The sequence below is a fragment of the Microtus pennsylvanicus genome, chromosome X (assembly GCF_037038515.1).
Source record: "Microtus pennsylvanicus isolate mMicPen1 chromosome X, mMicPen1.hap1, whole genome shotgun sequence".
Classification (NCBI taxonomy): domain Eukaryota; kingdom Metazoa; phylum Chordata; class Mammalia; order Rodentia; family Cricetidae; genus Microtus; species Microtus pennsylvanicus.
In genome coordinates, this window is record NC_134601.1 from 86,593,603 (window position 1) to 86,605,270 (window position 11,668).

General features: G+C 44.3%; 1 protein-coding gene across 1 annotated transcript; it reads left to right on the forward strand.

Moving 5' to 3' along the window:
- Positions 1-614: 614 nt before the first annotated feature.
- Snx12 (sorting nexin 12) lies at positions 615-11,357 on the forward strand. The gene is made up of 4 exons (XM_075956830.1): positions 615-897; positions 7,714-7,809; positions 8,890-9,014; positions 9,532-11,357. The coding sequence occupies exons 1-4, from the start codon at positions 733-735 to the stop codon at positions 9,632-9,634; spliced, it is 489 nt and encodes a 162-aa protein (XP_075812945.1). The 5' UTR covers positions 615-732; the 3' UTR covers positions 9,635-11,357.
- The last annotated feature ends 311 nt before the right edge of the window (positions 11,358-11,668 follow it).

An 11,668-nucleotide genomic window follows, 5' to 3' on the forward strand; every position in this document is an offset into this window, starting at 1 on the left:
TAAACATCCTAAAATAAATGAGTACACCTGGAATTAGTAGAATTAGTGGTTACGTAGCAACATGTGGAGAATGAAGATACACCCACTATTCCTGAAAAGCAAGATTCTGAAATCATTACTGTTTACCCAATTCGAGCTTGCTGCTTCCCTGGCACCATAATGTACTGCTTGCCGAATGCTCAACTGTGTGTAGCTTGAACTGAAACTTATCGGTGGCACAAGCAGTGGGGCTGCATTCTACGTTTTTGGTACTGTTGTTGGAACCCCACCTTCTATTTTCATGGAAAATCCGTACTTATTCAGGACCTGGGGTTTCAGCCTATCACTTTAGGATAACAGCTTGCGGGGCAGTGCCCACTGCTGATTGATGCACGGGATGAGACTGTTTCTGGGATTGAGGAACACAGATTGGCGGAGTCTGCGTGTGGCGCTTCTCCAAGTATTGGACAGGGAGTATTAGAGATGCAGGTTCCGGGGCAGCTGCCAGTCCCACCCGGAAATCTGAATGACGCTTTCATCATAAAGTACAAGCCCTAGTCAGCATGGCGGCCACTCAGGGCGACGGGCCCGAGAGTCGGGCGGTGTGTGCGTGCGCGCATGCGTGCGCGCGTGCGCGTCGCCGCCGTCTGTGGGTTGGCTGATTATTTTGCAAGCGGGAGGGGCCGTGCGCGCTCTTGCCTCAGGCCTCTGTCCCCCACCCCCTTCGCCGGTACCGGTCTCTTCTTCGGAAAGATGTCGGACACGGCCGTGGCTGACACTCGGCGCCTTAACTCGAAGCCGCAGGACCTGACCGATGCTTACGGGCCGCCAAGTAACTTCCTGGAGATAGACATCTTTAATCCACAGACGGTGGGCGTGGGCCGCGCGCGCTTCACCACCTATGAGGTTCGCATGCGGGTGAGTCACGGGGTGAGGGAGACAGCTGAGGGAGGACGACGCGGCAGGGGAGGGGGTATGGGGGACGACTAACGGCGGGCAAGCTTGGAGGGGGTCATGTGAGGGTTAGGGCATGAAAGGTTTAGAGAGAGGGCTGCAGACTCAGTTGTGGCCTGGGGGTACACAAAACTCCAGAGGGGACTTCGGGCGGGGGCGGGGGGGGGGCGGTGAAGGAAAACAAGTACTCACGAGGCAGGGGAGCGTGGCTGGACAGGGTGTGGAGGATGGACAAAGATTAGTGAGGAATTCAAGTAGATTGGAATCATGATTGACAGAAGGACGAAAGGGGAGGGTGGAAGAAGGCTGCGGGGGGGGGGGATGGAAAGCCAAGGCGATGTGTCGCTGGGTCCCATAACTAAACTAGGTTATGGAAGTCATTCTGAAGGGGGGGCGGGAAGGCTGGGCTTCTTCCTAATGAGATCTCTCTGGGATGGAGTTAAGCAAACCTTTTAGTTCGAGGAAACACACCAGAAAGGGAGACAGTGGGCTTGTGAGAGAGAGCAGAAGTAGAAAGGAACCCCGAGGAGACCGAACGCTTTGTTGACTTTTCTAAGAATTACATCTGAAAGAGAGAAATGTTTTATGTTTGAGTTTCTTAGGTACCACAATGCTGTGTCTTACGTGAAGCCTGGCCCTGCACTGGGATTGGTGGATTGTCAGTTGCTGCTCCCATCCTCTGCTGATCCTTTAGATTTGAAGTATCCAGAATGTTTACTTCAGTTTTTATTGGCTCTCACTTGAGATTTTTTTTTTTGTAAAAGGCTATTTGCCTTTTCTGTCCCTGGTCTGTATTTACTTTAATACATGGTATTTCAGAATGGCTCTAGGAATGACTTCTTCCATTTTGCACCCTAGGGGACTTTATTCTCTTAGTCCACAGTGCTTAGTCCATAGTACAAGGATGGAATGTGCAGATAAAGTACATGGTTCATAAGTATTTTTTTCCCCAGTTGAAGTGGAACAGGCTACAAATATTGAGAACCATTTTTTTTTTAGTTTTCTTTGTGTTTTCTTCTCTGTTTAGAGAGCCAGGATAGTCTTTGTGAAGAGCATCCCTCTTGAATACCATTGAAGATCCAAGAGGCATATGGTGCTCTCATTTTTTAGAAGAATTGAACGAGAATGTTCTGCCTGTGCTTGACATTCTTAGGAAGAAGCGGTCCTCTCCAAACCCAGGGCCAGTGAAAACTGCATGAGAGCCCTTGTCTTCTGGAGACGAGACTATTTGAAATGATCGCTTTGGAGAAGCGTGGGATTTATGTTCTTTAAACTACGCTAAAAGAGGAGTGTTAATGGAGAAAGGCTTAATTACTCAGGAAACTTAAGTTTAACTTGCTCAGGCAGTATAAAGACTGCTTTTAGGGTTTTGGAGACTTTGTTTAAATGCATGGGAGCCTTAAGGAATAGTGAGGAAATCGTTCTCTACTTTATTCTGATAACAATAGAGACCATCCATCTAGTCCCTACAATGGGTCAGGCACAAACTAGGCTTTAGTTTCCTTTTTTTCTGTTTTTTTGAGACAGGGTTTCTCTGTAGCTTTGGAGCCTGTCCTGCAACTAGCTCTTGTAGACCAGGCTGGCCTTGAACTCACGGAGATCTGCCTGCCTCCCGAGTGCTGGGATTGAAGGCGTGCGCCACCACCGCCTGGCTTTTTTTCTTTTTTAAGTTTTTTTTTTTTATTCTGAAACGGGGTTTCTCTGTGTAACAGCCCTAGCTGTCCTGGAACTCATTCTGTAGACCAGACTGGCCTCCAACTCAGAGATCTGCCTGCCTCTACCTCCCGAGTGCTGTAATTAAAGTTGTCTGTTGCGACACCTAGATAGTTTTTTGTTTGTTTGTTTTTCAACACAGGGTTTCTCTGTGTAGCTTTGGAGCCTGTTCTGGCACTCGCTCTGTAGACCAGGCTGGCCTCAAACTCACAGAGATCTACCTGCCTCTGCTTCCCAAGTGCTGGGATTAAAGACATGTACCACCACTACCTGGCTATACCTGGGTAGGCTTTAGTTTCTGTATACATTTTGAAAAGTAGAAATTAGGAAACATGTAGTTTTAGTAATTTTCCCAAGTGTATATAAAAGTGTCAGATAGGGGCTGGGATTTGAAACTAAGTCTCTAACTCCAAAGTCCATGTTCTTTGCACTACTTTGTTAAGGCTTAGTTGCAAAACTTAGTATGCAAAGTGTACCTAGAACTTTTTCACCAGTCCCTTCCACAGTTCTAGTTGTATAATGTGGTGGTTCTTCTTTCTGTGAGTTCCAGTTGATTTGAGGCTTCCACTCTTGTATTGAACTCTGATTTTTGGAAAAATCTATAAAACCATTTGTATTTATTTTTCTGGTGCCAGGGATTTAATTCTGGCCTCATGCATGCCGAGGACACACTCTTCCATTGATCTACACCTTTAGCTCTGTAAAATAAATATTGATGAAGCTATTCTCTTTAATTTTATTCAGAAATGGATCCTGCTTGCCTGAGGAGTCTGGAGAGGTGCTATGGTGGTCCTCACATCCTTATACACATTCATATGGATGTTTCTTTTTTTCCCCTGAGACAGGGTTTCTCTGTGTTGCCCTGACTGTCCTGGAATGCACTTTGTAGACCAGGCTGGCCTCAAACTCAAGAGATTTGCCTGCCTTTTCCTCCCAAGTGCTGGGGTTAAAGGCATGCGCCACTGCACCTGGTTCATATGGATGTGTCATTGTGGGCTTGATTTTTGTGTTTTTTCTTCTCCTTTCACTGTATTTTGTGTTGAACAGAACCCCCAAACCCTCAATATCCTGTATTATACAATTCCTGCTTCCTCATATGATTCGTAGTTTGCAGACCAGACACTAAACTATGTAGAAGCTGTTTTCTTAGAAGGCTAGGTGCTGAGATGGAAGGACAGTATTTTCATCATCCTTTGGGGGTAAGGAAAGAATAGGGTTTTTTTTGTTTTTAGTTAAACAAAGCCCATAAAATGACAGTTTTAAAAATTAAAAACTTTAAAAAATTATTTATTTTGTGTGTATGAGTGTTTTACTTAAACATCTATCTGTGTATCACTTGCATCCTGGAACTGGAGTTACAGACAGCTGTGAGCCACCACATGGTGCTGGACTTGAACCCGCGTCCTCTGGAAGAACAAGTGATCTTAAACACCGAACCATCTTTCCAGCCCCTTAAGTTTTTTGAATTTCTGAGACAGGATTTCTCTGTGTAGCTTTGGAGTCTGTCCTGAAACTCTGTAGACCAGGCTGGCCTTGAACTCACAGAGATCTGCCTGCCTCTGCCTCCTGAGTGCTAGGATTAAAGGTGTGCCTCACCACTGCCTGGCCTCTTTAAATTTTTCAAATTACATCTCTATGTATTTATTTTGTGTTCAGAGGAAGGGTTGCAGCACACGTCAGAGGACAACTTGCAGGACTTGGTTCTCTCCTACCATATAGGTCCTAGAACTGGAACTTGGGGTGTCAGATTCTGATGCAAGCACCTTTACTTGCCCAGATATCTCATCAGCCTCCAGTTTTGTATTTATTCTTTTGTTTTGTTTTTCTTTTCTGAGTTTCATGTAGCCTAGGCTGGCCTAAAACTCAATGTGTAGCTGAGGATGACTTTGAACTACTGACCCTCCTATTTCCACTTAGCCATCCTGTTAGGTTACTTGTTTCTTCCTTTTTTTTAAAAAAAATATTTAAATAAAAACATTTTTGATTTTTTTATTAAGAATTTTTTTAGTACAATCTTTTCTCATTTTACATAGCTTTCCCCATTCCCACTCCCTCCCCTCCTCCTGCCCCACCCTTTCCCTTGTTTCTTCCTTTTTAAAAATAGTTTGGTTCTTTGAGAATTTCATCCAATACATTTTGACATTGTTCACTCCTACTCTCCTCCTAATTCCTTCCTGATCTATCTTTACCTCCCTCTCTCTCCAACTTTGTGTTGCCTTTAAAAACCAAACTAAACTATTGTGTTGACCATATACTTCTGGGTACAGGGCCATCCACTGGAGGGAGCATTGTGGGCATACCTGGGGGCCGCACTCTAAAGAAAGCTGACTCTCTCATTTTGTTTACTCTTTTAAAGAATTGTTTAGATGACAAAATGTTATATATAGCAGACTCCATGTAAACCTATTGATATTTCTTGAACCTTGAAGATTTGGGGTAGAGTTGGAGCTAATGTCAGCTGGCCAGTAATTGCCTGGGGAGGTGACTTCAGGATTTGTGGACTGTAAAAATAATGTAGTAACAACCATCTGAAGCTCTACCAGATGCTCCTTTTTTTTTTCCTTTTTTGGCTTTTCGAGACAGGGTTTCTCTGTAGCTTTGGAGACTGTCCTGGAACTAGCTCTTGTAGACCAGGCTGGCCTCGAACTCACAGAGATCGGCCTGCTTTTGTATCCTGAGTGTTGGGATTAAAGGCATGCTTCACCACCACCCGGCTCAGATGCTCCTTTCTTATCAAGAAGCAGTTGTGTTGAGAAAAAAGAGATGGTTCCACCCATTGCTCTGAATTGCCTGGCAAGAAATATGGTCTAGATTAATATATGTATTTGACCATTTTCATTTAGAACTTATAGACAGGAGTGAAGAGTTGGTCTTTTTATGTGTTATAAGTTCCTCACCACTAGAGCCTGAGGGGTCTTCTCAGTGACTAAGATGTAGGAATGAGGAAGCTACAGAAAGCTAACTTATATGGAGGCTGTTCATTCTGTATTTTTTAGGTAAAAGGGGTAACTTTCTAGTTAAGTTTCTAGTTTCTATTGAGTATTGCTAACTTACATTTTGGGAGAAGAAAAAGTCATGTGTTGATTTTTTTTTTTGAGACAGTGTCTCACTGTGTCATACTGGCAAGTCTAGAACTCTCTGTAGTGGCTTGATCTCAAACTCACAGAGATCTGCCTGCCTCTGCCTCCTGAGTGCTGGGATTAAAGGGATACACCACCGCGCACAGTCATGTGGTCGAACTCTTCTTTTTTGTTTTTTGTTTTGTTTTTCTTGTTTTTTGAGATAGGATTTCTCTGTAGCTTTGGAGCCTGTCCTGTAATTTGCTCTGTAGACCAGGCTGGCCTCTAAGGCAGAGTTCCACCTGTCTCTACCTCCGGAGTGCTGGGATTAAAGGCATGTACCACCACCTCCCGGTTCATGTGGTTGATCTTGAGATCATCACTTAGTCATGTAGACAACATACAGGATGCATAAAATAGTGTGAAGAAAACCTAGTAATGCGACATTTTATAAACTGTGGAGATGGAAGGATCAGAAGTTCAAGGTCATCTGCATAACAAAACCCTTAAAAATGGGGATGTGGGTGTGTTTCAGCTGGTATGTATTTGCCTAGCATGTATATAGATAGCCCTGGGTTTGATGCCCAGCACTGCATGAACTGGGTATGGTAGTACACACCTGCAATTTCATGAGGAGGCAGGAAGACAAAAGTTCAAGGTTATCCTTGGAGGTGTAGGAAGTTTGAAGTCGGCCTATGCTATAGACAGGGTCTCAAGTAAAGTATAACAGGGAGGAGGTAGACCACAATATACCCAGCTGGTATTATCAGGAAAATTTTTCTGAATGAAGTGAGAATTGAGGTAGGACTTATAGGAACGATTGGGATAAGAAGGCAGAGGGAAGCATGCCTTGGAAGTCTAGAGAATGATCTGAAATAGCCGTACTTTTGATTTTGAATGAGTGAGTTTAATTGTGTGACAAGTCAGAGTAAAAGAATAAATAGCAAGAGATAGACAGATAGCAAAACATTATCAAGTCAGGTACTCAACCAGCAGAAATTGACTGGGGAAGCACCTTTAAGGCAGCCAGCTGGAGTTCCTCAAACAGTCCCAGACAGTAGAGTGTCACCTCAGGTGAGGCTTCCAAGTAGAAGGACAAATAGCAACAAAAACCAACAAATAGCATCGTCAAGTCAGGCACCTTTAAGGTCCAGCAGAAACTATCCGGGGAAGTTAGGCAGTCAGCTGGAGTTCCTGATTGAGCTTTTTCTTCATGGCTGAGCTTCCACTTCTCATTCCCACTGCAGGTATTTTTATATCACAGGATAGTAAACATCTGTTGGAAATGCTTTACTTCTAGTTGTTCCCAAAGACTTCCCTCCATATCACAGAGATAGAAAGGGAAGCACATCTCCAGACAGGGGAGCCTTAGAGGACACTCTAAGACAACACATGATTTATCGATGTAATGTACATTCGAACATGACTGTAAGTCTTCTCTGTAAGACAAATTTAAGTAGCAAAGAATTTTATCTGTGTGTTTATGGGGTGGAACCAAGAGCCTTGGGCATGCTAGTCAAGTGCTCTTACCACTGAGCTATATATACTCTTCAGCCCCAGCAAGGGACTTCTGATCCCCAACTATGGTAAGATTGGTTATGGTAGGGGTTAATATATACCTCGTGGTGCTTAGGAAAAATTTCAGGTATATGGTCCATAGGATCAATTTTTCTTTTTTGTGATGCTGAGAGTCAAACCCTGGTGCTCATATGGATTAGGTAAGTGACCTACCACTGAGAAACAGAGGAACTGTTTCTTCATTGAGACTTCCAGTGGTTCTGACAGGTGGGCCCCACAGGTTGGTTGAATAGAACTTATTGCCCATTTTCAGTTTGGTTGGTTTGTATTTTTGCAGTAGTGTCTCACCATGTTGCCTAGGCTGATCTGGCATTCCCTATGTGGCCTAGGTTGACATCAAACTGCTGATCCTCCTGCCTCAGCCTCTTGAGTGTTAAAAGTGCATGCCACAACACCTAGCTTTTCTTCACTCATTCTTTCTTCCCTGTAGACAAACCTACCCATCTTCAAGCTGAAAGAATCATGTGTACGGCGACGCTACAGTGACTTTGAGTGGCTGAAAAATGAATTGGAGCGAGATAGTAAGGTATAGCTCATCCCCTAATTAGAACCATTGGAGTAGGCAATCTGTATAGGCTTGGAGGGTATAAGGTCACAGCTCATAAAGTCTTGAAGTAGGTAGGAAGGGTGAACACATTCTTATAGACGCAATCCCAATATATTGGTTCCTTTGAAACTTAGAGGTTTAGGGCAGAGTTTTGTTATTGTTGTTTTTTTCTTGTTGTTTTCAGTATTGTTCCTTTTTGTCGCCCTGGCTGTCCTGGATCTAGCTCTGTAAACCCGGTTAGCCTTGAACTCAGAGATCCAGCTATCTCCCAAATGCTGGGATTAAAGACCTGCACCATCACTGCTTGGATGACTGTATTATTTTTAAATGTGTGTGTGTTGTATATGGTGTAAGGGCACACACAGTACATACAGGCTAGAGGACTAAATTGTGTGTCCTGCTTCACACATTTTAGACAGGATTTCTCACTGAATTTGGAACTAGGCCGGCAATCTCCAGTGATCCTTCTGTCTCTACCGTCCCCCCCCCCCAACTGGACTTTTTGGTTTGGGTCCTGGAGTCCATATTCATGTCCTCATGCTTGTGTAGCCAGTGTTCTTACCTGATGAGCCATCTCTTCAGCCCCATAAACAATAGTTTTTATTGTTTTGTTTTGTAGTTTGTAAAGTTAATAAACTTCTATAAGTGTAAAAACATGTCAAGAAAAGCTTAGCTAAATGCTTGGATGGTGCTGGATTGTTGAGGAAAGTGAACAGTGCTTGGAGTTTCCTTTCTTTTGAGATGGTAAATCTGTCTTACAGAAATCAAGTTGATCCACATGAGCTAGCCTTACTGTTCTAAGGCCTTAGCTGGACCTAGGCATGGTGGATCCCAGGCCAAAAAGAATTGAGATACACAGTTTCCCTGGCAGGCAAAGCCAGGAGGATCAGAAGTTCAAGGTCATCCTTGGCTGTGCAGACAGTTTGAGAAGTGGGTCTCGGGAAAGGGAGAGAGAGAGAGAGAGCACAAGAGAGAGAGAGCACAAGAGAGCGCGAGTGAGCCCTTTACCATCTTATTTGCTTTCTTGCCCTCTTCAACTGGGCTGCTATTTGACCGCAGATTGTAGTACCACCACTGCCTGGGAAAGCCTTGAAGCGGCAGCTCCCTTTCCGAGGAGATGAAGGGATCTTTGAGGAATCTTTCATTGAAGAAAGGAGGCAGGGCCTCGAACAGTTTATTAACAAGTAAGTCAATTTCCTGGCTGCTCTGTTTACTGTGTCATCATGAAATCTCTCTCCCCTATCTCCCCTGCCCACTTTTCTCCCCTCCCCCTTCTTTGTTCCATACTGTCCTCTTTCCCTTTTTGCTGGGGATTGATTCCAGAGCCTTGTGTATGCTAGGCAAGCACCTCTAAGCTATTATACTCCCAGCCCATCATGATCTTTCTACATTTTTTTCTTTGTCTTTTTGTAATAGGTAATATGATGTAGCGAGCAAACTGGATAGTAAAACTCTGATCCTGTATGTCAAGGCCTGAGAGTGTAATGCATGTTAACCCTTTTAACTAGAATTTCCCTACACTGTCCTTCTGTTCCATTTCCCTTCTACAATATTAAGGTTTATGTCATACTTCACTGCTGTCCTCTAGAGTCTCAAACCTAAAGGCTGACCATGCCCTTTGTCCTCTCTTCACATTCCTATTCCCCTGCCAATTCTTTCTGATCCCAGAAACTACTGATAACCTTTTTGGTCTCTTTATAGAATTGCTGGGCACCCACTGGCTCAGAATGAACGCTGTCTACACATGTTCCTGCAGGAGGAGGCAATTGATAGGAACTACGTCCCTGGGAAGGTGCGCCAGTAGGAGTCCCTCTCACCACTTGCCCTCAACTTTACCTGCTGAAATGACATTGGTTTTTACACTAAGCCTCTCTCTCTTTTTGATCTGAAGTTGGCTGCCCATCCCCTGGCCTGATAGACTGTCTTGCATTGTGTCCCTTGGTACCAGACTAAACCATGTGGGCACTGTGCTAGTATCTCTTCTCTGAAGAGAGGTGGGAAACCACAGGCAGATGCTCTTTGCTTGGGGTTGGGGTGGGGGAGGGATTGGAGTGGAAGGCAATTTTTGGGCATTTTACCCATGTCAGAAGGCTAACCTTGGAGGGTGGGGGGTTTGTGCTGGTGAGGCACTGGGATATATTACTGATGCTGCAAGTCTAGGGGCTTTTTCTTATTCTTAGGTTTCACAAGGAACACTGAACAGGGAGAACCTCTGCTTTTCCTACCTGCATGACAATTTTCCTTTGGGGGGGGAAGGTAGTAGAGACCCAAAACTTCTTGTTTTTCTAGGCCTGTTCCCAGTTTTCTCAGCAATTTTTTTGTTTGTTTTTTCTCCCTTGTTGTTTTTCATGGCAGTAATCCTCCTAGAGTTTAACCAGTCTGATATGTGGAGCAGGGTGTATGGGTATTATGGGCCCATCATCATGGTTACTGCAAAGTCAAGAAAGCCATAGGGTAGTAGGCTGCTCCTATTGCCTAGCCCGTAGCCCTTTATGGCTCCCTACTCTGACTGTCTACATTTTGCTCACTAGCTAATGAGTCAGTATGGGCCAGCAGTTCTCCCTCCTCAACCCTTGTGAATTTATGGGTTAGTTTTGTGGGTTTTGAGGAATAAGAGCAACTTACCACTGCCAGGTGACTTCCTGAATGGTGGAGGGGGTCATGTTCTAGGTTTCTCTATGTAGTAAGGAAGAGCAACATCACTTTCCTCCTTCCATTCCTCCTTTTCCCATGTCATTTAGTGCTGTTCCAAGGGCAGAAGCACACATACCACAGCTTCTGGTTTCTCCTAAGCACTTTGAGCTATCAAATGGGGCTCAGAGGCAAGAGTTGTCTGCTGCCTTCCCCGGCTTGGTCACAGGGTTATTGAACTGCCTGCACTTGTTTCCCATGGAACTCCAGTGTTGTTCCCAGAAATGGAAATAGAGCTAGCAGCTAGATAGAGAGTTCCCCAATCTTAGAGGCTAAAGCAGCTTCTTGAGGCTGGCAGCTCTCCTAGGCTATTGTTTGGAAGGTGATGGTTTGTTTACTGGGACCTGCTGTCTGTCCAAATGGTGGGATGAGAGCAAGTTAACTCTGGTACTAGGTGAAAGTGGGGCGTCGGGTTAGACTCCTTATTGTGGGAGGATTTGTGTTTTCTATGTAAGTCCTTGGGGGGAAAGGATTGCTGATTCTGATGTGATCCTTGTCTGAGAGATGAGGATTAGATTTTGACATGGTCTTGGAGCCCATCTCATTGTTGAAGATCCTTGAGATAGCTCTCTAGCTGCTGTGCCCATGCTGGGGGCTGAGCAGCCCCTTTCCCACCTCACCAGTGTCCGTGTCCTTGCTGCCTTTTGATTTGTATCCTCTGTTACAGATATTTTTTTAAACATTTCTTCTTTCATTGTGCACAAGTGCTGAGACTCTGAGGCCCCATTTCTGCTGTGTATATATCCTGACTCGGGGCTTTTATTCAGCAAGCTGTTCATTCTTCTGTCAGACAATGTCATATTCAACTCTGTTCATATTAAACCACTGTGAAGCAAGCCTCCGTTTTCCTCCTTAAGTTGTAAATTTACTGTTTCCCAGTGTTGAGCGCGTGCTGGGTATTGTGTAGAAGTCATGCAACATGGCCATTGTCCTGAGGTGATGAGTAAACTTTGCATTTACATTACATTACAGAAAAGTAGAATCTGCTTGTAGTAGCCTATGGTTTCTTGTTACTTACAACTGACTTTGTTACATAGATAATATATCTCCTTCCAGGAAGTAGCCATATAATACCTGTGGTTTAGGTCAGATTTAGCATATTTGATTTTTACATTTGTGGAGTTTTGCTAATTTGAGTTGAATGTAT

What these genes read in the sequence shown, in the direction of transcription:
- Snx12 (XM_075956830.1), top strand. Translation starts at nt 733, where the DNA reads ATGTCGGACACGGCCGTGGCTGACACTCGGCGCCTTAACTCGAAGCCG. An exon ending in AATTGGAGCGAGATAGTAAG is followed by an intron (nt 7,810 to 8,889) that starts GTATAGCTCATC and finishes ATTTGACCGCAG; the next exon opens with ATTGTAGTACCACCACTGCC. An exon ending in CTCGAACAGTTTATTAACAA is followed by an intron (nt 9,015 to 9,531) that starts GTAAGTCAATTT and finishes GTCTCTTTATAG; the next exon opens with AATTGCTGGGCACCCACTGG.